The sequence below is a fragment of the Manduca sexta genome, chromosome 21 (genome assembly GCF_014839805.1).
Source record: "Manduca sexta isolate Smith_Timp_Sample1 chromosome 21, JHU_Msex_v1.0, whole genome shotgun sequence".
Classification (NCBI taxonomy): Eukaryota; Metazoa; Arthropoda; class Insecta; order Lepidoptera; family Sphingidae; genus Manduca; species Manduca sexta.
In genome coordinates, this window is record NC_051135.1 from 10,491,852 (window position 1) to 10,519,321 (window position 27,470).

The 27,470-nt window shown below is 35.6% G+C and overlaps 1 protein-coding gene across 3 annotated transcripts in view; it reads left to right on the top strand.

Annotated features, from left to right (window-relative positions):
- The window catches only part of LOC115448575 (peripheral plasma membrane protein CASK), a 274,370-nt gene that overhangs the window by 240,900 nt on the left and 6,000 nt on the right, over positions 1–27,470 (top strand). Inside the window, exons 12-22 of one of the 3 annotated variants that reach the window (XM_037440908.1) lie at positions 17,991–18,182; positions 19,451–19,615; positions 20,197–20,265; positions 20,595–20,624; positions 21,337–21,435; positions 21,687–21,825; positions 22,603–22,605; positions 23,283–23,327; positions 25,297–25,416; positions 26,033–26,143; positions 26,658–26,765. In XM_037440908.1, the coding sequence (XP_037296805.1) occupies positions 17,991–18,182; positions 19,451–19,615; positions 20,197–20,265; positions 20,595–20,624; positions 21,337–21,435; positions 21,687–21,825; positions 22,603–22,605; positions 23,283–23,327; positions 25,297–25,416; positions 26,033–26,143; positions 26,658–26,765 (1,081 nt within the window). The remainder of the gene's footprint in view (positions 1–17,990; positions 18,183–19,450; positions 19,616–20,196; positions 20,266–20,594; positions 20,625–21,336; positions 21,436–21,686; positions 21,826–22,602; positions 22,606–23,282; positions 23,328–25,296; positions 25,417–26,032; positions 26,144–26,657; positions 26,766–27,470) is intronic. The other 2 variants (XM_037440909.1, XM_037440910.1) reach the window with 2 other exon arrangements.

The window sequence follows — 27,470 nt, forward strand, 5'->3', positions numbered from 1 at the left end:
AATGTTGCGATGCCGTGGGTTGGTCAGCATATCATAATGTTATTTCGATTTCAATAATTTGTTTACACAAGGTAAATACTTTATTAATTAAATAGGATTTGGTGCTGAGTTAATTATGAATTCTTTCACAGTTGTCTAACGAGAAGAGAGTAGGTAATCTAAATACTCCTAAAACTATTGAACAAAATTAAACGTACACTATATCGTATAAACAAAGATACTAGCAAATTCTTGCACGTTGGTACTATAAATAATTTTACGAACACGACATGGCTGCAAAATATCACCACATACATAAATATTTGTCTAAAACAAATCAAAGCTACGTATTCTGATTACTTGTTCGTTGCGGCAACGAGTCTCTCAAAATACATACGGAATATTCCGTTCAAATCCATTTGACATGCGTTTCACTATCCTACTACCTCTGAAAGGAACATGACGTATCAAGTTTTGTTGAGACCGAGCATCAAAATTTCATAAATCTGATGGATTAACTTGTCTATGATTCGCAAATATCCGAAATTAATCAAATAATAAAAGTAATTGAATTTGGAAATCAACTGTTGTCCATTTCCTTAACAGAGCTAGAGACAAAACAATTTAGAGATAACTATACTTAGATAAGAGGATTTAATTGAAGGGGTCAGCAGCAAAGCACCACGAACCAAATTACATGGAGCCTATTACGACGCACGAGCTTGTAATTCATTAGAATAAACGTACAAAGGAAAGACCAGTTGCAAAGAATCACGGACAAACATAGATGCTTATACAAGCTGTAATTACTAGGCATACATGCCTAGTGTTTAGTAGTTAAAACAAAGTTCAAGTATTTTTGCTTTAAGTAATCGTGTCGCTTACCACCAGGCGGATAGCTTGCGTTTCGATATTAATTTCTATAAAAAAGGAAACTATACAATTGCCCAGTTTCCTAAATTGCATTCCATTTTTGGTTGACACATTTTTACATCCGATTTGTTAGCAAGTTGTATATTGGTGCCTGGTCGTTGCAATGCGGCAGTGTGAGCCATCACCCGCCGCGCATTCAGCTCGTCAGCTTTAATAACTAAAAGTTTTTATGTAAGGTGACAACAAACGCCGTTGTTTATTACCTCTCCTTCATTGTTAGCGTTTCCTGTAGACTTTCTTTGTTAACTTTTAAATTTATTTTATATTGCTACGCTTTTTACCATGAAATCCGCTACTTGTATTGCTCTACGTCTGCTCCTATTCTCTGTATCCTGTGCATTTTAGACACTTGAACAACGTAAATGAATACATAATTGTAGTGACAATATTTGGATAGTTTCAAGTACAATAAACAGGAATGTACCTCAACCAATCAGTGAATGTAATGCATACTGATGTATGCATTACATTCACTGATATCTCCATATCCAATCAAATGGGTCATAATCAAGACTTTATCAATAATTATATGCAAGGTATGCCTTGGCACACATAAGTGACGCGATCCATGAGTGACATGCAATGATTCTATCCAGTGAACCATGATGGCGCAGTCGTTTGTGTCATTGCTTTGAATGTAAATGTCGAGGGTTCGTTATAAATCACGTGGAGGCTAATGTCATGTAAAAATGTATGTAAATGCTCCAGTAAGGGTCCAAGGTCCAGGTCTCGTGTTAAAAGGTTAGTTGTCTCGCTTACCATTAGATAATCGCTAGCACATTTCGCCATACAATTGTTTCAAAAAATGTATACATCAAACTACATCCTGCAGTTTCAACACCAAGTACACAGGTACATTGTACCAAATTAATTGATATAATTTGCAATATCTTTAGCGTATAAATAAAGAAATAGGATGTTATGAAAGACGCATTACTTCGCATGTAACCCCGCTCGTAGTTTTTAACTAATTCTAAGTTACTAACTAGTTAGGAGTAATTCGAAACAAAGTTATGTGTTATTAGAGAATAGTTGTTTGCAGAACAAAAGTCTTGCGGGTATTTTCGTTTATTGTTCGTGGAGGTTATGAAATAGATACGAGTTATATAATCGTTTAGGTTTTATAAGTGACTAGCGGAATTAACGGTTATTTTAATTTAGAGAACAATGATAGATATAATAATATCAGCCTTATATTAATATACTGCCCCAATTCTAGTCACCGACCTCCTCTACTGTAGTAGAGAGGGATTAGGCCTTAGTCCACCACGCTGGCCTAGTGGATTGGCAGACTTCACATATCCTCAATATTCTTCTCAGCTAGTATGTAGGTTTTCTGACAATGTTTTCCTTCACTGTTAAAGAAGCGGTAATTCACAAAGAACTTACATACAAAACACATCAATCACAACACTTACTTAACTTTAAAAAGTAACATGGAAAAGGACGATTCCAATCTAAACAAGATAGCTGCTCCTCAAAAATGGCTATGCTGAGTTACATCATGGGTCACACAACCAATGTTTTTAAGACTAAACGACTCACTAACTAACGAAAACTACGGGGTCTATTGAACTGCTGATTTGTTCCTAACACTTTTAAATCTTGTAAAACCATTAAATCAATCAAATTTATTTCCATTTTTCTATTTGAGCTTATATTAGGTTCTCTAAACATAATTATCAACTTTGAAATTTGATGTTTCGAGGTTAGTACTGGAGTTAAACTAGGGGTCACGGCGGTTTAACGTTAGTACCACAGATAATCCTCGAACTAGCGATAAACTAGGTTTTGTAATACCATTTTTCTTAGTCCATAGTTTAAACCTGGAATTAAACCCGGTACTATAGTTAGACTTCGTTTTATAATAAGGCGGTATGAGTCTTCTGCCACGGAGGGGACTGACCGTGAAAGCTGCAGTGTTCGAAACGTCGGGAGAAAATTATAATATAAAAACCGCAAGAAGATCTGTAATACAGTTTAATTTAAATTTTTCTATCTTTCTAATGCCATTGTTACATAACATTCTCAACATTTGTATTTTTAGACTACATTAAATTATTTAGCTATTTAAATTCTTCACCTATTATCTAATACAATCCCGTTAGCTAAATATCCCGCCCATTTATAAGTTCCTTAGTAGTCTTTTGTAAAATGTTCGTTACACTGTGCATTTAATCCAACGTTAGTTTCATAATACTAGCTTGTTTACCAACTATATTTTACAATGTACCATTATGGGCATTAACCGATAGAGGTTTTGATTTATTGGGTTTTAAACTATCGACGTTTTCAGCTGCACTGATTTATGCTAACCAGTTCCATCAAACGGTGTGAAATATCGAACGAGTTTTAAACTTTATAGATGCATTAGCTTTTGTTCTGCGAGTTCGTTCGAGTGTAACTCTTGACGTAAAATCATTGTGCATTTTATGAGCAGTTCCCAAGCCTGTGACCCCGATCACTTTTACCTGAAAATCTGCGGAGAGCTGAGTTGAATATTTTACTCTCATCTCGCGGAATATGCAAAGGTTAGGTTCTATTTTTGTTTTTTGAACTAAATTGGATCAAACTTTTTTTTAGTAAATAACTGAATAGGTTTTTATTACAAGACCCTTGTGGAAAGGGATTTACGATGACTTATGAATTTAATAAAAAATATTAAAAATGAAAAGGCATAAACTAACTTGTTGAAAGTAATAAATTTTGCAAAATTTCTAACTAGACTAATTTTCTATTTTGCGACACTTACATATTTTTTCTTAAAAATGCCTAAATACAAAGCCTTGAAGAAAAAACACACAGACCCTTTAATATTTAAACACATTTTCAAACGAGTGTCGTCACACCTAAGTGAGGCTATAAAACAACGAAGTGCTTCCCCCAGTTTCAAGGGACGCCGCGGCCTTGGATCCAAAGAACGGCATGTTTCAACTTTACACTACTCAACTAAATTGTCTGTATATATTTTGCAATTATTTTGTTCTTCTAGTTTTCCTTACAAAATTTACTTTCACGAGTAGACTTTGCGAGCTCTTTTGATTTATAATGGGTTTTATTAATGATGTTTTTTGTAACAAAATGTTAGGTCCGCGTTTATTTCTCGAGCATTATTGATTTATTCAGAAAACATGATTAGCCCATTTTTTTAAACTTACTACATCATTAGTCAGCTATCCCATTAAACACCATTATATGATCATTCTCACTAGATATGATATGAGAAATACTTCTATCTTTTACACTATAACGGCAACTTTTAAGATCTTCGTGCCAGTTCCAAATATAGCCCACTTTCTCCAACGGATTTAGGTTTATTCCAGATGTTTCTGCCGAGCGGTAAATATCTTTTCGTGTGTATTGACAGATAAAAGGCAGGTATTAGGCTTACGGCACATTTATTACGTAATCCCATCGTGGATTTGTCGATGGTATTCCATTTATGTAAGGAATAAACTAACATTTGCTACTTATTTTTTTTGCTATTGAAAGTGACTGTTAGTATTTGTTTCTGTTTAATTGTAAAGGTGCTGGTACGTTTATAGGTAATACCTGATGTGATACGGTATAGGCAAATTGAACTCTACGAGCTACGGGGGTTCATTCAATTCGGCGGATCTTCAGCTCGTCATCTTTTGTAGGCAATAAAACATACCATTAACGGAGCACCTCCTCCTGTTGAAGTTGGCTAAACGTACTAATTTTGCATACACATCTATACTAATATAAAGTTTGTTGAACGCGCTAATCTCAAAAACTACTAAGCCGATTATAATTTATTTTTGCTAATAGGGAACTACATTATTCCTGACTGCTAGACTACTTTTAATCCCAAAAAAATATGTATCCTTGAGAAACCTTTTCGCACGGGCTGATCCTCAGGCGAAAGCTAATATATCATGTCCATGTGAAAATTAAACGTAAACAAATAAGACCTTCGTCTTAAATATATCTTGTTCAGATATATCAGTTACACAATATACAATAGAAATTTAAAAATCAGGTACTTAGTAATATATAATATAAATATAATATGAATAACGTATAGCATATAACAAGTATCTATTAAAATGTCACAACTGAATCTTCCCATACATACAGAAACTGTGTCGCCAGCTACGCCAGAGGGCAGCGATGAACTTTAGTTGAGGAAATCCACTCTGTGTTTAGTTGGCTTGAAATTGTTGCGCAATATTTACTCGTAGCAGCGAAGTTGTATATCAATGTAGTAGGTCGTGTACGTGGAAAACTCGCGTAACAGCTTCTAGAAATTTATTTGTTTAGCAATTTAGAGCTGGATAAATGGAGAATGGGTAATTTATATTTGTTTGTAGTTGACAGATAATTTGTAATGTCAATTATTGGTCTAATTGTAGTAGTTTACTTGGCACGTGATCTTGATAGACTTGCATTTATACCTAGGTGGGTAATTAAATTTTGTACTAGTTTTGAATTCTGAAGAACATGGTATGAATGATGATTTCTTATGTTTACGTGAATGTTATTGACATATTTTTTTTCCAACTTTATCGCGGTTATATTATGGTTTTCTTTTGACGTTTCGTATTATAATATAACAGCAGTGGTAGTTATAGTAGTTTTATTTCAATGGTATAAATGTCAAACATATTTTGTACGTAACGACTGACTTCAATCATATCGTGAGATAGATTAAGCTCTACAAAGTGTGAGTAGAAAGTGTAAGCGTAAGTGATGTATGAATTTGATAACATGAAAAACAATTAGCTAGAATTGTTCTGAATACAAAGAAATTGACTCATCAGTTTAATACCGCGAGTACGAAGGAAAAATTTTTTTTTGATCATATCAATTGAAGAAAAACTGAAAAAAAATTATATCCACGCTATAAAATGCTTCGCACTTCAAAGAGGAGGTTCAAGGAGTTTTGATACCGCCAAGAAGAAATCAAACTTTATGCCTTGCAGACAGTGAAGGATTATTTTGATAGCTAAAAAAGATGAATAGAAAAAAATCTAGAAGTTTTTTGCTACCAATAAATATTGAGATAGTTTATAATATGATTTCCATAATTCATTTGTAGCAACTTCACTGAACCAGTAAAGGGTTATTCAATTTATTATTCCACAATTTTAGCGCACGGCAATTGTAGTGATGATAGAAACTGTTAAAAAGATATTTTTGATATTAGTACAATTTTTAAATTTTATTATCCAATCTCAGTAACTTCTCATATTTTATTATCACTGTACTTATGTTATGGCACTAGTCTTATATATATATATATATATATATATATATATATATATATATATATATAATTATCGTTGTCTTTGATATTTCCAAAGATCATGTTAGGCGAACTGCTACGACTAAATCAATAACCATAAATTATTCAAACGAATATTATAATTCGTTACAGATATTTGATCTCGTTTTAAAATACATCTCCAAAGAAGTTCTCATTAAATGCAAACTACGCTCGGGAATATCAGATTGTTTGCGTAATTTTGCGTCTTTGAATTTCGGATTTTGTCAGCGATTCCACGAGATATTAGATTACGAATAATCGTGTCCGCTTAGGGAATGCTACGACGCGCCGCGCCGTGTTGATTTTGTCCCAGTTTATAATTATTGTAGTACATTATTCTATATATTTTTTAAGTGCAACGGGAAGATAGATTAATTGAGTCAACTGATGGTAAGTGGTTTCGACCGTCCATTAACGTCCATGATGCTATACGAAACATATACGTTCACTATATTAAGGGATACGAGAGTTGGAAAATATTATGTAAATTTCGGTAATTTTTTAATACGTGTATAGCAAAATGACCAACAGCACCATTAACAGTACGAACTGACTGACTGACTGCTACGATGCCGTACTTACTTGTGATGTGAGCGCGATAAATGTACGAGTACTGGGCTCGGGTTTTGAGTTGGAATCCCAAATCGGCCAAAAAAAATTGTTACTGGATTTAAGGCTTTAAAAATTATTCAGTCGTAGCTCGATGTTGGCGATGCGATACCCTCGTAACTCGGACTGTACGTATTGGTCATGTCGGAGGAAACAGTGATTTGAAGGAACAGGGAATGCATCTGTGTGTTGCGCACACTCTTGTGCACTATAATATCTCCTGCGTACACCAGGTACATCTCCGTTGAGATTGACTGTCATGGCCGAAATATCATACATGCATGCATGCCTAGGTTATCATACATGCTAGGGATACATCAATACCAAAAACAACAGTTCTTACGTAGATTTTAAACGACATAATAGTTGCAACACATGGTGAATCGTTGATTCTCCACTACAACAAAATATGCAGAATTGATAACATCAATAAAATTAGCAATACTCGAGACATAAATTCACCAAGTTCATGATAACAAATTATTATGTAACTTTTAATTTTTTATATAAAAAAATAACTTTAGTCGTTGCAGCTTCGACTCTCGTCACTAGATTAGATTGCGAAGCGCCTACTTGATCCCATCGGGAAAAACTAGTTGTAGGCAATCTAGATATTCCTAGGGACTGTTGGCGTGGTTAGTTTCCTAGAAAACAAATACTTTCAGTCAATAGTAGTATATCCTATATGTTGCATTACAGGCTATTTAAGGCGTGTGTGGATGGTATAGATGGTAGGAATCGACAGCACCGAACCTTCGAATGTTAAATATCTGGCAAAATTCAGGTCAAAAGTGCGCTGAGCCGACGGGGATGTATAAAAATATTGATAAAGGCGGGGGAAGCGAAAGAAGCGTGCCAGAATTAAGCAAAGCGGCAATCCGAAGTACCTGCCTACCCTTATTAGATAGAAGTGTAATCCTATGTATATATGTAAAAAAGTAGAAAAAAATCTGCTAAACTCCTTAGCTTTTCCCATCTAAAGCAACGTACTCCAATACCTATTAAAATTCTATAGCAGAAGTGCCAACAGCAGCCTGCAGAATCCTGGGCACCCTTAGACGGGTGCAAAAGAATTTCTCATTGCACTCGGACGTCACCTTATTTGAATATAAATTGCATTGAAAAAGACGTTCAGAAATTATACTCTAATGGAAAAAAGCAATTCTTTTCAGGAACGTTACAGAAGATGCGCACTTACTCAGTTGCATGGATTTACTGACTTTTTGTTGGCAATCTATTGGAAATGTTGTAGCACTCGGACAAATGCTCCGACTGAATTTAATTGAATTAGGTTTGAAGGATGCAACTCTTGCAACTGGATGAAAGTAAAGTAATCCAACATCCTTTCTTTCCTGCACCTCCTATTCCTTTTTCTACACTTTCTAGTACATTAAATGTCTTTACCAGTATTTCTAATCATACGATGACCAAAACTCTTCATTTTGCATGATTATTCGAAACGAGAGCTGATCGAAAATTGTCCGGAACACAAATTCGGGCCGGGTTTACAGTTTGCGTTGCCGGTGAAAATTACAGAAGCGATGTAAACTTGGCCGAGTGATTCTCACCGGACGTACCTGCTGGCCAGTTCCATCAACGTGGAATATTGCTTTCCTGTGGGAGATTACAACCGGCATGATTGTGGTACGTCCTGCCGCAATAAAATCCGTTTAAGACGAACGTTTATCACGATAGTAATATTACGTTTGATTATGTAATACATCATCACTATAGTGATTCCCATAATTACTTTGTAATTGTAGTTTTAGGAATATCCGAACATTATAACTGGTTCAAAAAATGTATTTTTTTTATAATGTACATATTTTTTTGCTAGATTTAGTATATCTTTAATATTAATAAAAGTAATTTTAAATATATTTTCTGTTTAGTTCTTTTCTGGATCTCCCTATACTTTTATTATAAACTATACGTTTTCTCTATAATGTTTTTAAAGTAATTAGAACTTTAAGAACTCTCTTTGTGAAGTAAAAACTTAAAGTATTCCGCCATCAGTTTTAAAATTTTAGTTATAACTAAAACACAAAGGTAATGGCAAAACTTTCCGATGTTGAACACTTATTGATTTCAAGAGTACTGCTGAAAAATTAAAAGTTCTATAATGGATGAACGCTAAATCTGGGTCTCTGATAATAGGTACATTAAAACTATTTGGAACTACACTGAAAACCAAATAATCATTAATCGCACCAATCATTACCATATAAGCTCGTGTAGGCTCATATTTTCGCCAAAATTCAATCTTGTTATCTCGATAATATCATTTATGTTGCCGGGTTTAAATGCAAATGTGGGGGTTTTCCTGGATTAGTTATATGCGATTATGTTAAATACCGCCGCATTAAATAGGTTTACTACATTCATCTATGCACTATATACTCTTATCCCGTGAGCGTATTACCTGTACTGAAGCATGTTGCAATAACTATTTAGACATTTAACGATATGCGGCCTATTTTAACTTTCACTGACCATCATTTCAACTTAAGACGTTTCAGTTCACATGCCATCTATGCTGCTACTTTACCAAGTAGACAAAGATATAGTATAAATATTCAATCAGTATACAATTACTACCACATAGTTCAAACTAGTTTACCAAACCTTAATCTATTATGAAATCACAACTCCTAAATGCAAATTAATCTGAACAAGCAGTATGAAGCGACGTGTTTGATACGCCGGAATGGCTAACGGCTGCATAACCGTAGATATGTGAATGTCATGTTCATATTAACATACCACACGGTATTGCGCTGAGCTGGCTGCCGTCTTCAATCGTATTTGATTAAATTAAAACGCTATATGTGACTGGTGCGTCTACGGGGATGCGGTGCCGGTGGGTTCGTACCTTCTTGACCAATTACATTTTGTGGTTCAATTTGCATCGAACTGTGCTGGCAGCTCTGTCTCCAATATATTGAATCTCAGTTGGTTTGTCCGTGGTATAATTTGAGAATCCATTTAGATTTTATTGCTTCGTGATTTGATTGGTATCGTTGTTGGAATTGAATACAATGCATTTCAAAATATGATCCAATATGTAGTATATCGTTTAGAAGTATAAGTTACATTAGTTGAACTCTTTTTCCGGCCTGTAGGGTCGCCCGGATATCTAAAAACGTTTTCAAAGCACCAATGAACGTTATTTGAAATAGCGTATATGCATAATGTTTTTATAATCTGTTTTCGCATTTTAATGTCTTTTAGTTTTAAATACGGTTATAAAAAACAATCTTCAAGTACATTTTGTTTTCGCTGAGTTGTTTAACTTAACTGACAAACTTACCTAATTTCCAAAATAATGGCCACATTAAGAAAATTTTATGTCAACTTTAGATACGCGTTTTACAACTTTCTTATCTCTTACTGTACCAGCCACGGCGGACAGCACTCCTGCGAACTCTTCATAATTACGGACACCATCTTCTTTTATATTCAAACTTGCACAAAAGGCTGTTTAATTATGCATGCAAAATTCAGACGCAATAATTGCTAATTACAGCCGTGTTATAACAATTTCGAAGTTTTCAAACAGTGATGAAGAATAGTTCTATATTTGAAAATTATGGTTACGTTCGAGTAACAAAACGGTCTATCACAAAGCAGCAAACAAGCAAAAACCACCTGCCGTTCAATATCTGCCGGCCCAAACATTCATTATAATTCTAGAAGAATCATGATTGCGCTATCATATTTAAAGAAGGCTAAATGTACGAAACCATCAAGCTGTCACCTTATTTTTTCTCACCGATATAATATGATGAATACAAGAAAACCTTTTGTCTAACGGCAAATAGGAAATTCGTGTCTGTTCCAAGATTGAACCGAGACGTCAATCGAAAACTCTTTAATACATAAGTGGAACTTCCCGCCGCGGTACGGCACTCACTTCTAGTATACGAGAAGTATTTAGAACAGAAACTTTTTAAAACAGTTTCGACAATTCAAACAAAAAGTATGTCAAACTCTGTTTTAGTATTTTGGTTGAAATTGTAATAAAGGTAGTAGGTAAAATTGACTCGTAGTTTCCAAACGAATGGAGGCATCGATATATATGTATGCAGAAACTTCAATTAATGTGGGATATAATTAGTTATATATCACAATACGTATTGAAATGGCATATATTGCCTATTTGCTTTATGATGTTGGTTTGATTAAAATGAAATTAATTTACACTGACAACAATTAAATAACTCGACCGTCATTCGCCAATTATTTTCAGTAGATGCAAACTTAATAAACCAATAATGTTCAATATTTAAATTCCGTATTTCAAATATCTAAAATGATCTATAACAAATTTTGCAACTTTGTATATGTAGGCTATTTTTGTTATAACTAATGCAGTCACAGTTCACTGAGCTTATTCCGCAACACTAATTAAACGTATTTGAATTTAAAAAGTCTCGCCCTTTGATTATCCACATGGAATTGAATCTAGAATCTGTTTGTAACGGCAACATTCACATGGTCTGACTACTTTCGTGTAAACTGAAATAAAAGGAGTCCTTGTATCGTAAAATTTGCATACATATAAGATTTTTCGTCACCGATCTTGATCACTATTTAATCGTCCATCATTCCCTCGTTTACTCCGCTCGCAAGCGTGTTTCGGTTCAGGCGAGTAATTCTCATGAAGTGAACATTTGTGTTACAAGACATAATATCACAAGAAGAGTGATGGATATATCTTATTATAGAATAATTAAGATTTGATCCACTGACCAATGTCTTATACGATGAGTTAACTCATAATGAAAACCAAATATTATACGACACCAGTTGTTTTGTTTCTACATATGATTACATATTTTTTTCGCTTCATAAGTACTATACAAAAAACGTTTAGAGTTGCAATACTGGTCTTGTAACTGTTTAAAATAGTAAATTATTAGTTTATTAATTCTGAAATACATTTATTGATTAGTAACTTATTCCATCGTTGCGAAATTACATGTATGTTCTATTGAAATACGAGGTATAAAGGATAAAGACATGTCGATTGACATAAATGTGTGTTCCTCAAGAATTCTCTCTTGCTTGGCGTGGCGTAGGATTAATCTCTTACGGGCGAAAGTGTCGGGTGATCGGTTACGTCCGAAACGATGCAGTGCAGCGCATCCAGCTCGCCTATATTTGATGATTCCACCATGCTTTCACCTAAAACGTTTGTGTTGTACGCATTCGGTGTACTAGTAATAGCATAGATGCCGGAATATTTGTTTTCGAAAGTATTCAAATAAATCAATTGGGTGAAGTGGAAATTTATCTTTATTTCTATATGATGAAGGAGTGATGGGTATTTTGTTTGTTTTTAATAGTTTACTGAGCATCATTGGCTGCAATTTTCATGGCAACATCGATTCTGTGAAATGAAACTGTTAGTGTTGAAATTTTGATGTCATATCATTACTTACTCTTGTTCAAGTAGAAATACACAAAGAACTTCCAAAATTGGATATTATGATTCCACTTTCAATTAAACGACAATATGTGTAGGCCACCGAACCAACAAAAGTCATCGCATGTGTACGCCGTAGGCAAATAAATATTTCTATGATATCCGGAAAACTCTAGGGATATCATCAAATCACGGACTAAGTCAATATTAAAGTCGATTATCTCTTACGAAATATATTCAGTATTTTGAGAAAATGTTATCTGTTTCACGAATCACTGACATAGGTACATACCATACGAACTCTAACAAATCAATAATCCTATACAAAGTTACAGGTGGTTTATTGGATTTATTTTGTGCCGAATTGGATTGCATTAATGGTACAAAGGTAATAAATCCTCCATGATAGTTGGTTCCAATAAGTAGTGTTCTACAGTCTGCCGTTGCACATAATAGTATACTGATAGTGGACTGGCCTAATTCTCGAATACTGCTACGTTTATAATGACTGACATATGTGGTTGTTAGACATAATTCTTGTATGAAGTACACCGTATAATACTGGGTTCAGTTTTAAGAATAGCCCTTTGCTTTTTCAAGTTTGTTTGTGGTAGGATATATTTTATATCCGCCCTGAAACCGACCACTGTACACAATGTGTTATAACCCGCTATAGTGGCCGACGTAAGTGTGTCGCGTTCCGGGATCAGCCTGTGTATATCCGGTTCCAACAGGCCGGCATATTTATGTCGACTGCCGAGGGGTAATCATCTCTCGCCAGTCGACATTCTATTGGACCCACTACAGTTACCATTTGGTGTAGTGGGGTAATTTGGCCATGCCAAAATAAAAAAAAAATAAGAAAATTGAAACGGATTTTAAAACCTTAAATAAATGTTGTATCTTCAATATCAATCTAAACTCCGTTGAAAACCTGACACACATCGTAGCACGCGGCGCTGTGACATCATTTGTTTATACGTTTACTAGCGACCCGCCCCCGCTTCGCACGGGTGCAATGCTGATACTAAATACACTACAGAAAAACGATGTATAAAAGTAAAAACATAGCGGCCCGCTCTGGCTTCGCACGGGTATAACATAACAAAATAACAGTATTTCTCCACTATTTAATGGATGTTATTATTATACATATAAACCTTCCTCTTGAATCACTCTATCTATTAAAAAAACGCATCAATATCCGTTGCGTAGTTTTAAAGATTTAAGCATACATAGGGACAGAGAAAGCGACTTTATTTTATACTATGTAGTGATACAGCGCCCTCACACTCGGGACACAAGTCCTCCCTCGTGTCGCAACTGGGACATGGACTGGGATATGAACTCGCATACGCTATGTTCGTCTATGGATATATACGTATATACAGTTTGTGTGGGTTACAGATTTGATCTTAGTATTTTTTGTATCGCAAACCCATTATTGATTAGTCAAGTAGTGTGGTTGTTAGGGACTTATAATCAGTTAACAGGTGAGCAACGTGCTCTTTTGGCCCCGCTGCTAAAAATAATGTTTTTATCTGCATCACGATATTTAAAATGTGTTTTTTCGTTAAATTTTGATTGAGCGGTGATAGCCTTATTGGGTGTTGAACGGACTGTCGAGACGAATGTCCGAAGGTTTATATTCCAAGGATACACACGTCTGACTTTTCTAAAATTATGTATCTTTTCTTTGTGAATTATCGCATGCTTTAACGGTGAAGGAAAACATCGTGAGGCATACCTAAGAAGTTCTCTATAGGAATTTTGAGGATATGTGAAGTAAAAATTTTGTACCAAACCGCACTAGGCCAGCGTGGTAGACTCAGGTCTAATTCTCCTCAGTAGAAGAGGTCCGAGCCATACAGTGGTACAGCATGATATGATTATGATTTATACATAGTTATATAAGTTTTATCAAATAGAAACAACGACAGATATCAAATAAGTTATTTTAATGCCTATTTCTAAGACATAAACACGTACAAATTCATTGAATTTAGTTGGATTCGAATACCAAAAGCGACGCTTACTGCTAATCTTCAATCCATTCACGCTTCGAGGAGCGTTAATCCTTGGGTGCTGCTTGTCAAATGAATACCTCAGCTGATGTTAAGCCAGTTATGCATATTCAAACAGCAAATTCGCTACTAATGCCGTCAGAAGCTACTATTTACCAGAAAACTGAAGCTTGATAATGATACATTGAAATGAAATTAAATAAATAATATTTGAACCTGTAATTTTTTTTACATCACTTAGTTTATACTATCCAATAGTATTATATTGCTTGCTTTAAACAATGTATAGTATAAGACAAGAAGAGATGAGTGGGTTTCGACTCTCATTATAGTTGGTACATACATACATAACATCACGCATTTATCCCCAAGGGGTATGCAGAGGCGCAACTAGGGCACCCACTTTTCGCCAAGTATGTTCCGTCCCATGATGTGATAGGGGGCGAGCCTATCGCCATATCGGGCACAAATTCCAGACTCCGGGCTGATACTGAGCAGAAAAACCCAAATATCACTTTGCCCGACCCGGGATTCGAACCCAGGACCTCAGAGCACTATTGTACCGGACATGCAATACAACTACGCCAACGAGGCAGTCATTATAGTTGGTGATATTATAATAATGTAAGAGTGAGTATCCACTTTACGAATTATTCCGAATATCCTCAATACGTAACCCTATGTTTTTTTTTATGCAGGGCAAAATGACTCCACTACACCTGATGGTAAGTGGAGTGAGGTCCAATAGAAAGTCGACTGACGAGAGATGATTACCCCTCGGCAGTCGACACAATTATGCCGGCCTGTCGGAACCGGATATACGCAGGCTGATCCCGGAACGCGACACACTTACGTGGGGCACTATGGCAGGTTTTAACACCTTGTATACGTTGGTCGTTATCCAGGCAGATATAAAATATCCTACCGACAGCAACAATGTATGTATGTGGAAATATGTCTAAGATATTTAGAGACTCGTTAGTTCTTCATCTGGTGAATAGATTTTAGTGCAAGTTAGCAAACATATAAACCCTGGAAAATGTGTAAGCTATTATTTATTCCGCTAAATATAGCGTATTAATAGAATTTCAATATAGGAAAAGTCTACACGCGACCGGATCCGAAGTAAATACTATTGTACTAATAAAATGTAATCAGCGACTTGTTATAGTAGCAGATTTAAAACAATACAAATTTATCGATAATTTTATTAATATCGCTAGTGTAATATTTCCGAACGTACTCGAAAAATCATAAATTTATTTCACAAATAAAAGTAAAAAAATATTTATTACATTTTGTCGACGGATAGCTTTGTGTTGTTTCCTGATTAACTCGATTTGCCTCGTCTGAAATATCGTTTCAATAATTACGTTGTTCCGTTTTCACTCAGTTCTCAATTTAAATAAAGCAATTAGTCGGATTGCTGTGTACGGATGTGAAAATATGATTGTTGCTAAAACGTATTTGTTACCTTTTTTTATAAATCTATTTAATTTTGCAATATAGATTAAGCAGTTACGGGTATAAAATGTGGACCTGATAGAAAATCTAATGAAAATGTATACAAGTGTAATGTTTGTTTGTGATTGTTCTAAAGAAATATTTTCCCAAGCCAAGGCGGTTAATTTACTACGCGACCCGTTACCAAAACTAAAATGCTGAAAACTATAATAGAAGCTGACCAGTCTGTTAAAATTATTGTCAATCCACAAACAAAAGGCTTGACAAAATCACCGGCTTCTTTTTGTTTCTGTATAAAAATATAAAGCTCTGTCAATAAAAGGAATATGTAACACAAGACATATCGAATATGATTGAATCAGTAATGAAATTCATCTGTGCGTAATTTGTATTCGATTTGTGGATACCAAGTCTATCAAATAAGATCCTAACGTAAAAGAGATTGATTTTTGGCGGCATTTCTGTACTGTTTTTAGATCCTTTTTATATCAAGGACGGGTTCCCAATATGAATTTAGAAATCAAAGCTTTATAACCTAGCTGCCTCTAAAAACTACGAAAACAGTTTGAAAGACGATAAACCTGTCAACATAGTAACAAGATTCTGTTCAGTTATGAATACATTTGGTACAAACTGCAAATTAATGGAACCACAGACTTTGATTGTCATACAACTCAATCTTCCCAAACACGACAACACCAATATTTATGTAAATTCACTCGTTATCGTTTCGCACATTTGCGTCTATCCACAAAATTAAACGTCGGAATATATGAGCGGATTTCGCTACATTACCGAGACGTCGTGAGAAAATACATAGCACTTCAACTCGGATTAGCTATGTTTCACCGAGACGTTCTTAGAACAGCCGGTCATACAAAACAGAGCTGTGTGTATGTATAGCTGTACACTGTATTAGCATTTGAATGGGACCTTGCGCTTTTACAACGGACATAAATGTTGCTAGGAGATTTGTTGCATTTGCTAGATTATGGTAATGAATGAAAAAGCTAGCGTTGATTAAATGAGCATGGTTAAGTTTAATATGTATTAATACTAAACTAAACCCATTTCATTGAAATTATTTCAGTAAGAATAAGCAAGTTAAATATTAGAATAATACTTTATGAGGTTTTTTGGAAAACTATTTGCCCGGCCTGAATCTCTAGATTGGATTGAGTCAGGTAAGTAGTTGTTCGTAAAAATAAACGGAATCATTTCTACATGAAACATGCTTAAAAAAGTTTGTTATACCTACTCCATTTTGATTGAGAATACTAAAAGAGAAGATGAGAACTAGATTAAGGTGGCGGGGGACACACTGATACAAATTGTTAAATTCAATGTCGAAAATATAAAGTCGTTCTCTTTGACAAGACAAATCTTACTAAAATGGCAAACTACATAATATATTATCGATCGTTAAGATTCGGACGTTAATAGTTTTTAAATTTTGATTCGTAACGCGTACGAAGCCGTTGCTTTTTGAATGAAATGAATTGAAAACCTGAAGCGAATCGGTTGCGGTCGTCACTACATTTTGTGGATTACTCGATTGGCGCAATATTGGAACGGTCTGGATACATCCCACTTCCATTCACGGTCGTGTGCCGTCCGCGCTCGAGCGTAAAATGAAAGGGAGCCGGATAAAATCGCGGCAAAAACATTTTAAAAGTTACTTTTCTTTGACCATTCGCTTCTGTATCATGATCAAATTTATTTTATCAATACGAAAGTGCTCAGTCTATGGAAATATTTTAATTGTGCCCAATTGAGTGTAGTCGTTTTAATTAAATAGTAATGGAACTCAAACAGATACTGGCTGTCGGGAATGGCGAGTTATTTCGCACCACAATTGAAGGCAATCGTGGTACAATACAGAACTAAATTAGTAAACTCTATTGACCAAAGTTGGAACTTTACTAGTTGGCAAATTTACTTTGAGAACGATTCAATGATTCGGGTCCCGCGGGAATTAGATCGAAGTGAGCATTGAGCATGCTCCAATTGAAAATGCCTAATGCTGCATGATAATTAAATTAAAGCGTTAAATTCAAATGTGTTATTAATCTGATAGCTAGCTTTGCCTCATTCGTCTTCTCTTTCATAACTTAAAACTAACTGAATCGAAATAACCTCACCTTCGACGATATCAGCCAATAAACAAATCTATCACTAGCATTTTATACAAAACTGTACTAATTTGCTCCATCTGATAACTAAACACGTGTACGGCCCTTTAAAAGTAATGTTTTGTCTCCAGGCCCTACTACAGGCTCACGACGTGGTCGCACGCGAGGTGTACGGCGAGGAGTCGCTGCGCGCGTCACCGCCGCCTGTCAACGGGCGCAACACGGCACCGCCGCCGGAGGAAGAGGACGACACCGAGCCAGAGTTCGAGAACGTGACCAGGGTGCGCCTCGTGCAGTTCCAGAAGAACACTGACGAGCCGATGGTAGGAGCTGTTTTTTGTAATAGTATAATATAATAATAATAATATCAGCCCTGTATTATATGCTGTCCCACTTTTGGGCACGGCCCTCCTCTACCACTGAGAGGGATTAGGCCTTAGTCCACCACGCTGGCCCAGTGCGGATTGGTAGACTTCACACACCCTCGAAAATTCCTATAGAGAATTTCTTAGGTGTGCAGGTTTCCTCACGATGTTTTCCTTCACCGTTAAAGTAAGCGATGATTCATAAAGAATACACACATAATTTTTTAGAAAAGTCAGAGGTGTGTGCCCTTGGAATTTGAACCTGCGGACATTCGTCTCGGCAGTCCGTTCCACGACCAACTAGGCTATCGCCACTTTTTGTTTATAATAGTATGTGGGACTACTATTAGTTAATCTGTAGGTGTGTGGACATCTCATAGGACTAAATCCTACTAATATTGTAAATGCGTAAGTTTGTCAGGATGGGTGTGATGTTTGTTACTCTTTCACGAAATGACTACTCAACGGATTTGGATAATACTTTCCAGTAATATTGGTTGTAGTACATCAGAATAGTACATAGGCTACAATTTATAATGATTTTGTGTAATTTGGTCATAATATAACGATATATATAAAGTAAAAAAATATACCGGAAAGCTTCTTCAGGCGGGCGAAGCCGCAGGCAGAGCTAGTAATGAATACATTCAACAAGTTACAGATAAGTGGTGGACGTCGATGTTCTTATACAGTTACTATATCGAAGATGCTGTAGACTTATAGGTCATTTTGTGCTTAATTAGCAATATTGGGCACTTTATAATGCAATTAATGCTCAAGCATGATTAGCAGCATATTTAAAAGATGTCGCTAAAGATTTTCAGATTTAAATCCATTATTAAAACAAGACTATTGAAACATAGATAATAAAATGAATCGCTCGGCGTGATGTATTTTAGAAGATTATTTGATCAGGATTTAGCAATTGTATTAATGGTTCCCTCAGTAAATCGTTTTGAGACCATAAATCATAATTTACCTATTTTCCTTTCACTTTAAATATATTTATTGGCTGCTTCTTACTTAACAATTGCTTCTCTACGATCTTGCATCGCATCCTTATATGATATTAATCCTAAAGATAATTAGTAAGCAACGCATATTTCTTTAAAATAAAATGGACTTCCATTATTTTGTGTATAACATTTACAATTATGATTGCAAAATTACCAAAAAAACTTAAATAAATTATACAGTTTTCAGTCAATCGATCATTCCATTTCCAGGGTATAACGCTAAAACTCGCGGACGACGGACGGTGCATCGTGGCGCGCATCATGCATGGCGGCATGATCCACCGTCAGGCGACGCTGCACGTCGGCGACGAGATCAAGGAGATCAACGGTACGCCGGTCGCGAACCAGTCCGTCGCTCAGTTGCAGAGGATGCTGGTACGTATGACGGTACAAATGTAGGAAAAGTAGCATTACTTGGAGATGAATGGTAAACTAGAGATTAACAGTTGAAGATATCTTGAGGAATTCAATGGTTTATGAATAGATAGTTGTCATGTGAGGAATTAGGATTAGTTTTAGATGTATTGGAGGATTAAATCAATGATTAATGATTAGAAGATGTAAACATGAATGTTTAAGGAATAAGAATTAATGGAGATACATATGGCGGGGCAGATTATTTAGCATCAGTTGAAGATGTGCTCGGATAATCAATCGGTGATGAATTATTGGGCGCTGGTGACGATAATGTCGCTTCTAAAAAATGGTTTGATAAATACAAATTAGTTACTGATTATAATAAAAATGTGTAGAAAGAGATTATGTTTCTTTTCGGTTTTTAATTACGTTGGTTGAATTTCTTTTTATCAATAGAATTTAAAAACATCACAAATGATTTTTAAATAAGCGAACAATTGAAAGTCGTTGTCGGATTGTTATGTCTGTTCTTTTATATTTCGCTCATTTAGCATTGCGTTTTTTGGTATAATTTTAAATATATAACCATGACTCCACAGCGCGAAGCCCGCGGCTCCGTGACCTTCAAGATTGTCCCATCGTACCGGTCGGCGCCACCGCCGTGCGAGGTAAGCTTTGTTTCTTTATGCTTTTTCCACCCGCAGACACCTCGGCAAGTATTCAAACTTGTGAATATCCAAGCAGTGTGAATTTGGCAATTTCCAGTAGTTGTAGCCTAACTCGGTTGTATTAATTCTAGTAATTAAAACACTAAAACAAAAAAAAAGTCATTTGATTTGATTAACACGATAGTTAGTAGTGTGATTCTAACGCTTATTTTTGAAATAAAGAGCCGACAAGCGCACGTACACTTTCGAATGCTTGTCCCTGAATTTTGAATCGATAAATTGGTACTAAACACACACATTTTTAAAATTGTACTTTTTGTTCTAACTAGCTTTTCCGGATAAAGCCTTCGCCCGTGCTAGTAAGTAGCGATATCTCACCCGTTGCTACTTTATGTTATGTTGTATTATATGTTGTGTTATGCCTCTTTCACATTGAGACTCTTTCTTGACGATCTTTGGCTCTTTTAAAATTTATTCGTGAGAGCGTTTGAACACGGATTACTAAATTATCTGCTGAATTTGCAAGTGGGCATTTTATTTATTGGCTTTTGTATGGCTTAATGATCTACTTCGTGTTTAAACGCTTCTGCGGGATTATTTAAAAATCACATGTCGTCTAAGAGACGTCTTCGTGTGTCAGAGTCCCTCTTGTTATGTTTTATGTATATATTGTCACCTGGGCATGGCTGCGCGTCCCCGCGATCTCCTACGTTACTGTGCGCTTGTTGTTCTTTTAACATCGCTTCACCGCCACCCACCTCGCTATCACTATCCATATTATGCGTTTCTATTTTATTATTTATATTATCTATACTCAAAACTAATTGATTGTTAACATCAAATATAACTTTATTTTCAGTAGATTAAAATACATTTATCATTAAACGTCATCCATATTTGTGACTGTTACTTCCTTTCCGGCAGTTGGTAAAAGTTCACGTAGAATTTTCCAGCTATCGTTCGAAATGCAACTTTGAAAGAGTAGTACTCATAAATTTCTCAGAGAACTTTTATCATCTGTAACAGGTATGAATGAAGAATATTTCTATTAAGATGGATGCTCTCTTGCAGATATTCGTTAGAGCACAATTTGATTACGATCCGTTGGAAGACGAATTGATACCGTGCGCTCAAGCTGGCATCGCGTTCAATACTGGTGATATACTGCAGGTATTATGTCATATAATATCACTGACTCTACTTGTGAAGATAGAAATATTACACATACATTTCGAAAATTTTATTATATTACAGTGACTGTAGTCTATATTTCTTTTTGACAATTTCGAAGTGTATCTTTAATGAATACAGAAAATTCCTTCTTTTTTACCCAAGTTTATTTTAATTGCTTTTTTAGTATAACATTCAAATTTACTGTGTCTTGTTCATACGAAGTGTGACTATTTTAAAATAATTCGTAGATCATCAGCAAAGACGACTCTCACTGGTGGCAAGCCCGTAAGGACGCATCTGGTGGATCCGCTGGGCTCATACCGAGTCCTGAACTCCAAGAGTGGCGCGCTGCATGCGCCGCTGCCGAACGATCTAACACCGACCAAGGTAACCCTTACTGGCATGATTATAGTGATGTTTCTTGATTGTTGTTGAAATGGACTATAGATTTCAATAGATACCGAATTCAAATTTTGTATTACTGTTCATAATACTAATAAATATTACTACGTTTTAGTGCATACTTTAAATATTGAGGTAGCTCTGAATAAATTACTAGCGTTCGTGATAATTATGTAAAATTTGCACAAACTTGCATGAAACTCTCATAATGCGGTATCTACTGGAGATAATCTATGACTTGGCTCGTGAGTGTAAACGTGTTGCGTGTTTTTGTTGGAGCAAACTTTAGTTGCATCGTTTGCATTTAAAGATGTTTTTATTTGGTTTTATTTTATTTGTTGTTTGTTCTTTGTTATCGTCGTTAGCTATTGTCTGTGTGTCCAATTAAAAAAAATCTTCTATGAAATGCTCTTTGTATTTTCTTTTGTTCTTCAGACTTTAATAAACATTTATTTAATATATATTTTATTTGTATTCCTCATCATGTTTATTGTTAATCTTCTCGATTATTTCATCCTTTTCATGTTTCTTTATATCCCTTATTGTTTTAGCGCTTGAAAACTAGATTAATAATTTCTATCTTTAAGGCTAACCGTTAGCAATGAATTAGTTTTAGTAAATGTTTCTTGTCTCTGAATTGTGAAGATCAATATCCATGTTATGATTTATTTATACACGTCCATAATCGGTGTCTATTTAACCCAGCTCATTAACATTTCGTGTTTTTTTCTTTTCAAACATAAACATCATTGGACGAAGCAGTTGGTATGTAAAATTGCTTTTATTATTCGTTGAAGAGTAATACAAGCTCCCATATATACTTCCTGATACTGGAACCTTTGCATGGTGTATCTACCAGGCGATATGTAACCAAAATGCTAGTGGCCACATCTAAATTTGTATACCTACCTAAAGACCTTATGTACAGTCCGTCTATTTGTACCGAAATTTGTAGACAGCTTGAGGATCTCGTTCTTGAAAAGGGAGTTTGTGTAACCCCGACGGTGATGTCCATCTGTGGGAAATGTTTCGTCAGTTGAAATGTTTGCTGATTTTTTATCAGATGTATTATTGAAGCGACCATGATCAGTAGTACTTTGAATTTCATAATTAATTTTTTAATGGCTGTTATTACCAATGTTTAATCATAAATTATTTCTTTAAATAAATACTCAAAATTATTCTTTTTATATTTATTATGAAGTTCATATTGTTACTAAGCGATCGCTGTTGAACCCAGCGGGCAATCTAACATTTAGTAGAACCTCTCCATTTGTATATCCCCCATTACGTACCCTGATTTCCTAATCATATTTGGGGATGCTAACCGCCAACATTTGACGAAACATTTGCCTTAAATGTTTGATCCAAATTCTAGTAGCGTATACCATGTCAACACATTCCGAGCTTGCATGACCCGTGTTGTAATGTTGTGCCGCTAGGAGCAGAGGGCTGCGTGTCGCACACGGAAGGGTGTGAGAACACAGGTAAAATTGGGTATACTATTGGCTTGAATAGATAGCGCGGATTGTTTAGTGGAAATCTATTTTTTGTTTTAGTAAGTCAGGTTAGGGGCCCTATTCCGTTTATAGGGGCGAATCCACCTTTGTCAATTACGGGCGTTCTATTCTATTCGTATATACACTCGGCTCTCGACACCCTGCAGGAAACGTACTGTCTCATACATAGCTCGCAAAACGAATGTGTGAACAAATCATTAAACCTTGGCAACTCAGGCTGCACGATGCAATTCACGCCGCCGATGATAGAACCAGATGGAGGGCACTTATAGACTATAGACTCAGCCTACTGCGGTCGCAATCCTCAGCATTGAGGGAACGAGTGGATAGATGCATTCGAACAGCTTCGTTAGCTGTATAGATAAGAGAGTTAAAAACTTTACCTATACATCTACCAAAGCTATTCTTCGATTATAACGCTCGTAATGCAAAAAGACGTACCCTCGTGGATGAGATAGGGCCCCCTGACCATATAGCTGATGTGTGTGATAAACGAAGCCTCAAATTACACTCTATAGCTGCCGTTTTCAATAGTCAATCCCAACGACTTTTCTATCCATCGCGAAAATGGACCAATCAGAACATTTTTTTTTGAAATGCGCACAAGACTTATTTTGATTGGTTCATTTTCGGAGTCGGTTTGAAGATTAAGTTTGGGATTTTTTTGTTGGAAACGGCCGTAAAATTGTTAACTTATTATCTGAATACTTAAATTATGTCGATAATGCAACGTCACGGCACAGGCCTATGTAGTCTAAGACTTAAGATCTTACTAAATAGTATATAAAGAAATCAAAACAATTCTTTTTTTAATTAAACAATTTTATGCTTTCAATATTCGATATACCGATAGTAAAAATGCTGGCATGTTGATTCAATAATTATACGGATAAATTTCAATCAAAATTAACAAACAGTCTTATCCACAGTAACAGATCGATCGTGATAATTAACCAATCAAAATAAAGTAAGCTAGTTACTCTCAAGTAATACTTTTAATTGTGAACGGTAAAGTGACTCCGCTGCACCTGTAGTAAGCGGAGTGAGGTCCAAATAAAACGTCGACTGACGAGAGATGATTACCACTCGCCAGTTGCAACAATTATGCCGGCCTTTTTGAACGGAACGTGCGCAGGCTGATCCCGGAACGCGATACTTACGTGAACCACTATGTGGGGTTCAGACATCTTGTGTACGATATTTATTTATTTATTGTGAACTAGTTGACCCGACAGACGTTGTCCCGTCTTAACTATGAATTTGCAGCGCGCATTCTGTTAATCGCTGACAGTTATTTCAAACAATCGACAGTTATATAAAATTAATATTGTCGTTAAGTTTTCTTAAATTTTCTAATTTTCCGCTTTTTCTTTCTTAAGAACCTTCTCCTGACAATAACAAACACAACAACAAAAAAAATTGTGAAATCGGTCCAGCCGTTCACGCGTGATGGCATGCCCAAAGGAAATAGGGATTCATTTTTATATACACGGATAGTACCGTACAAAACACCACTTACACTATTCATTATAAAAAAGTATAATATTAAATTACGCTAACCTAGATCTAAGTACATAGATAGTCACTGTTCAGGCGGATACAAATTATATCCTACTGTCACCAACTTGTTTGAATTGGTTTATTATCTGAATCGATCTGGGATAAAGTTGTTTAAATTTCAACACTTTAAATATTTAAAGATGATTTGCAACTATAATGACGTTTACCGAGACGTAAAACTTTATGCATGTGTAGATCTCAATTGTATAAATCTGCTTACGAATACTTCCAAATTGCAGGGTATTTCTAAGTAGTTTCAAAGTTGCGCTATTGAAGAGCCTTAAAGTGTATTTTGGCATGGCAATAAAAATATTTTCTCTTAAAGAGTATGGATGTTTGGCATTTTAATAATATCGATTTGTGCGTTTTGTTTCAGTGAACTGTTCTATATTCGGACGTAAGAAGAAGCAGTCGAAGGACAAGTATCTGGCGAAGCACAACGCTGTCTTTGATCAGCTCGATGTCGTGACGTACGAGGAAGTCGTCAAGCTGCCCTGTCAGTATTGACTGAACTTTTTATTTTGATGTAGTTTATAATTTTCACTTGTAATCATCATTATTCCAGAAGATTTCGGATTAAACTCTAATAAATTCACTCTTCGCAATTATATTTATCCTAACCCCCATGACAGGGGTGAAGTATCGCTACATATGACACAAATGCTCAACAGACGTTTGTGAGTGTGGGTGTGTCTCTTAAATACCAATTATTTTATTGAATTGAGTTACTTTTACAATATTTTTGAAACAAATTAGGAATTTGATAAAGCGCCTCCCACTGCAAGTATTAATTAATCAATCCTATCTTTGAATAAAATTTCAAGTAGACATTGTATTGAACTATTAATAAACCAAGCTTAAGATGTCACTTAAGAGCTTGTTCTCAGCAGAGTCCGCACTGATACGTAAACAAAAGTCAGCTGTCAAAATTCGTCACATATTGTCACTTAAAATGTCATTTATTATTAAATAGCGACTATCTCAAGATGTCGATCATAGTCTAACAGCTTCTCAGCTGATATTGCACTTGAGTGCGAGCCGAGTTGCATTTGTTAATACAGCGATAAAACTGGGCAATGGTTTGTAATCACAGTTGTAATTGGTAATTCCAGCATTCCAACGCAAGACAATAGTGTTGTTGGGCGCCCACGGTGTCGGCCGCCGCCACATCAAGAACACGCTCATCTCGCGCCATCCCGACCAGTACGCGTACCCTATACCACGTGAGTGCCACTAATTAAACTGATATTATAATGTAGGTATCATATACAGGGTCATTTTGACATTGTGTTACTAAATGGAACCACATACCTGTCTTCTTGAAAATAATACTCCAATTAGTTACCCCGTTGATGTAAAATAAAAATATGTTTTTTTTTTTTTTATATATTAATAGAAGATAATTTTAATTTTACACAACCAACGGCCATGACTAATACACGAATTTGATGGAGCGTCAACATATAATTTCAATCAGAAATATATTCGCACTATTTGTCAAAAAAAACAAAAAGTAAAATCGCCATTTCTTAAAATATTCCCCATGATACATTGTTACTGGACATAACAAAATGCAACTACCGCAGTCGATCCAACCTTTATTTTAGTAGACGAAGGTGACGTAAAAAACAAATATATTATTGAATTTGTCACTTCACAGACACAACCAGACCTCTATTGCTGTACCCGAATATGGCACACGAAAATAATATATTTAATAAATTTGTTAATTTTTAGACACAACCAGACCTCCGAGACCGGACGAAGAGAACGGCAGACACTACTATTTCGTTTCACACGATGAGATGATGGCTGACATTGCTGCCAACGAATATCTCGAATATGGTAAGAGAATAGACTCATAACTTTAAAATTATACTATTATTCGGACTTTATCGCGGTTTTTTTTTCTCCCGACGTTTCGAAGACTTTGCAGCCTTCTTGGTCACGAGGGGGACTGACTACGTCGGGAGAAATTTATGATATAAATACCGCGAAATTTTTTTTAATTACAATGTGTAACGTTTGCGTAAACATAAGAAATCATTAGACCCATAACTGTTCTAGATTCTTAAGAGATTGGTTTGACGTCCAATTTATTTAAACACACACACACACACATCACGCCTTTATTCCTGAATGGTTGGGGAGAGTCACAACCGGAGCTCCCAGTTTTCGACGAGTGTGTTCCGTTCCACGATGTATCAGGGGGCCGACTATTGTGAATTACCTTGCCCTACCCGGGGTTTCAACTCAGGTCCTCAGAGTCATATATTACCGCTTACGAAATACAACTACGTCGCTAAAGCAGTCTAGCCGGTCTGCCGAGCCGAAAAGCCGCAGTTTCAAAACCCAAGGCACAGTGACTTTTCACAGAATCGAGATGATTATACCTGTAAGATAAAATAATATGTAATACCATTTATACTTTTTTCTCTTTTGTATTATTTATTATCTTTGTCTCTGGAGTACGATAAAGTACATATAAGAAATAAATAAAAGTAATATTTTATCCACCAGCGGCGATAGCCTAGTTGGTTACGGAACGAA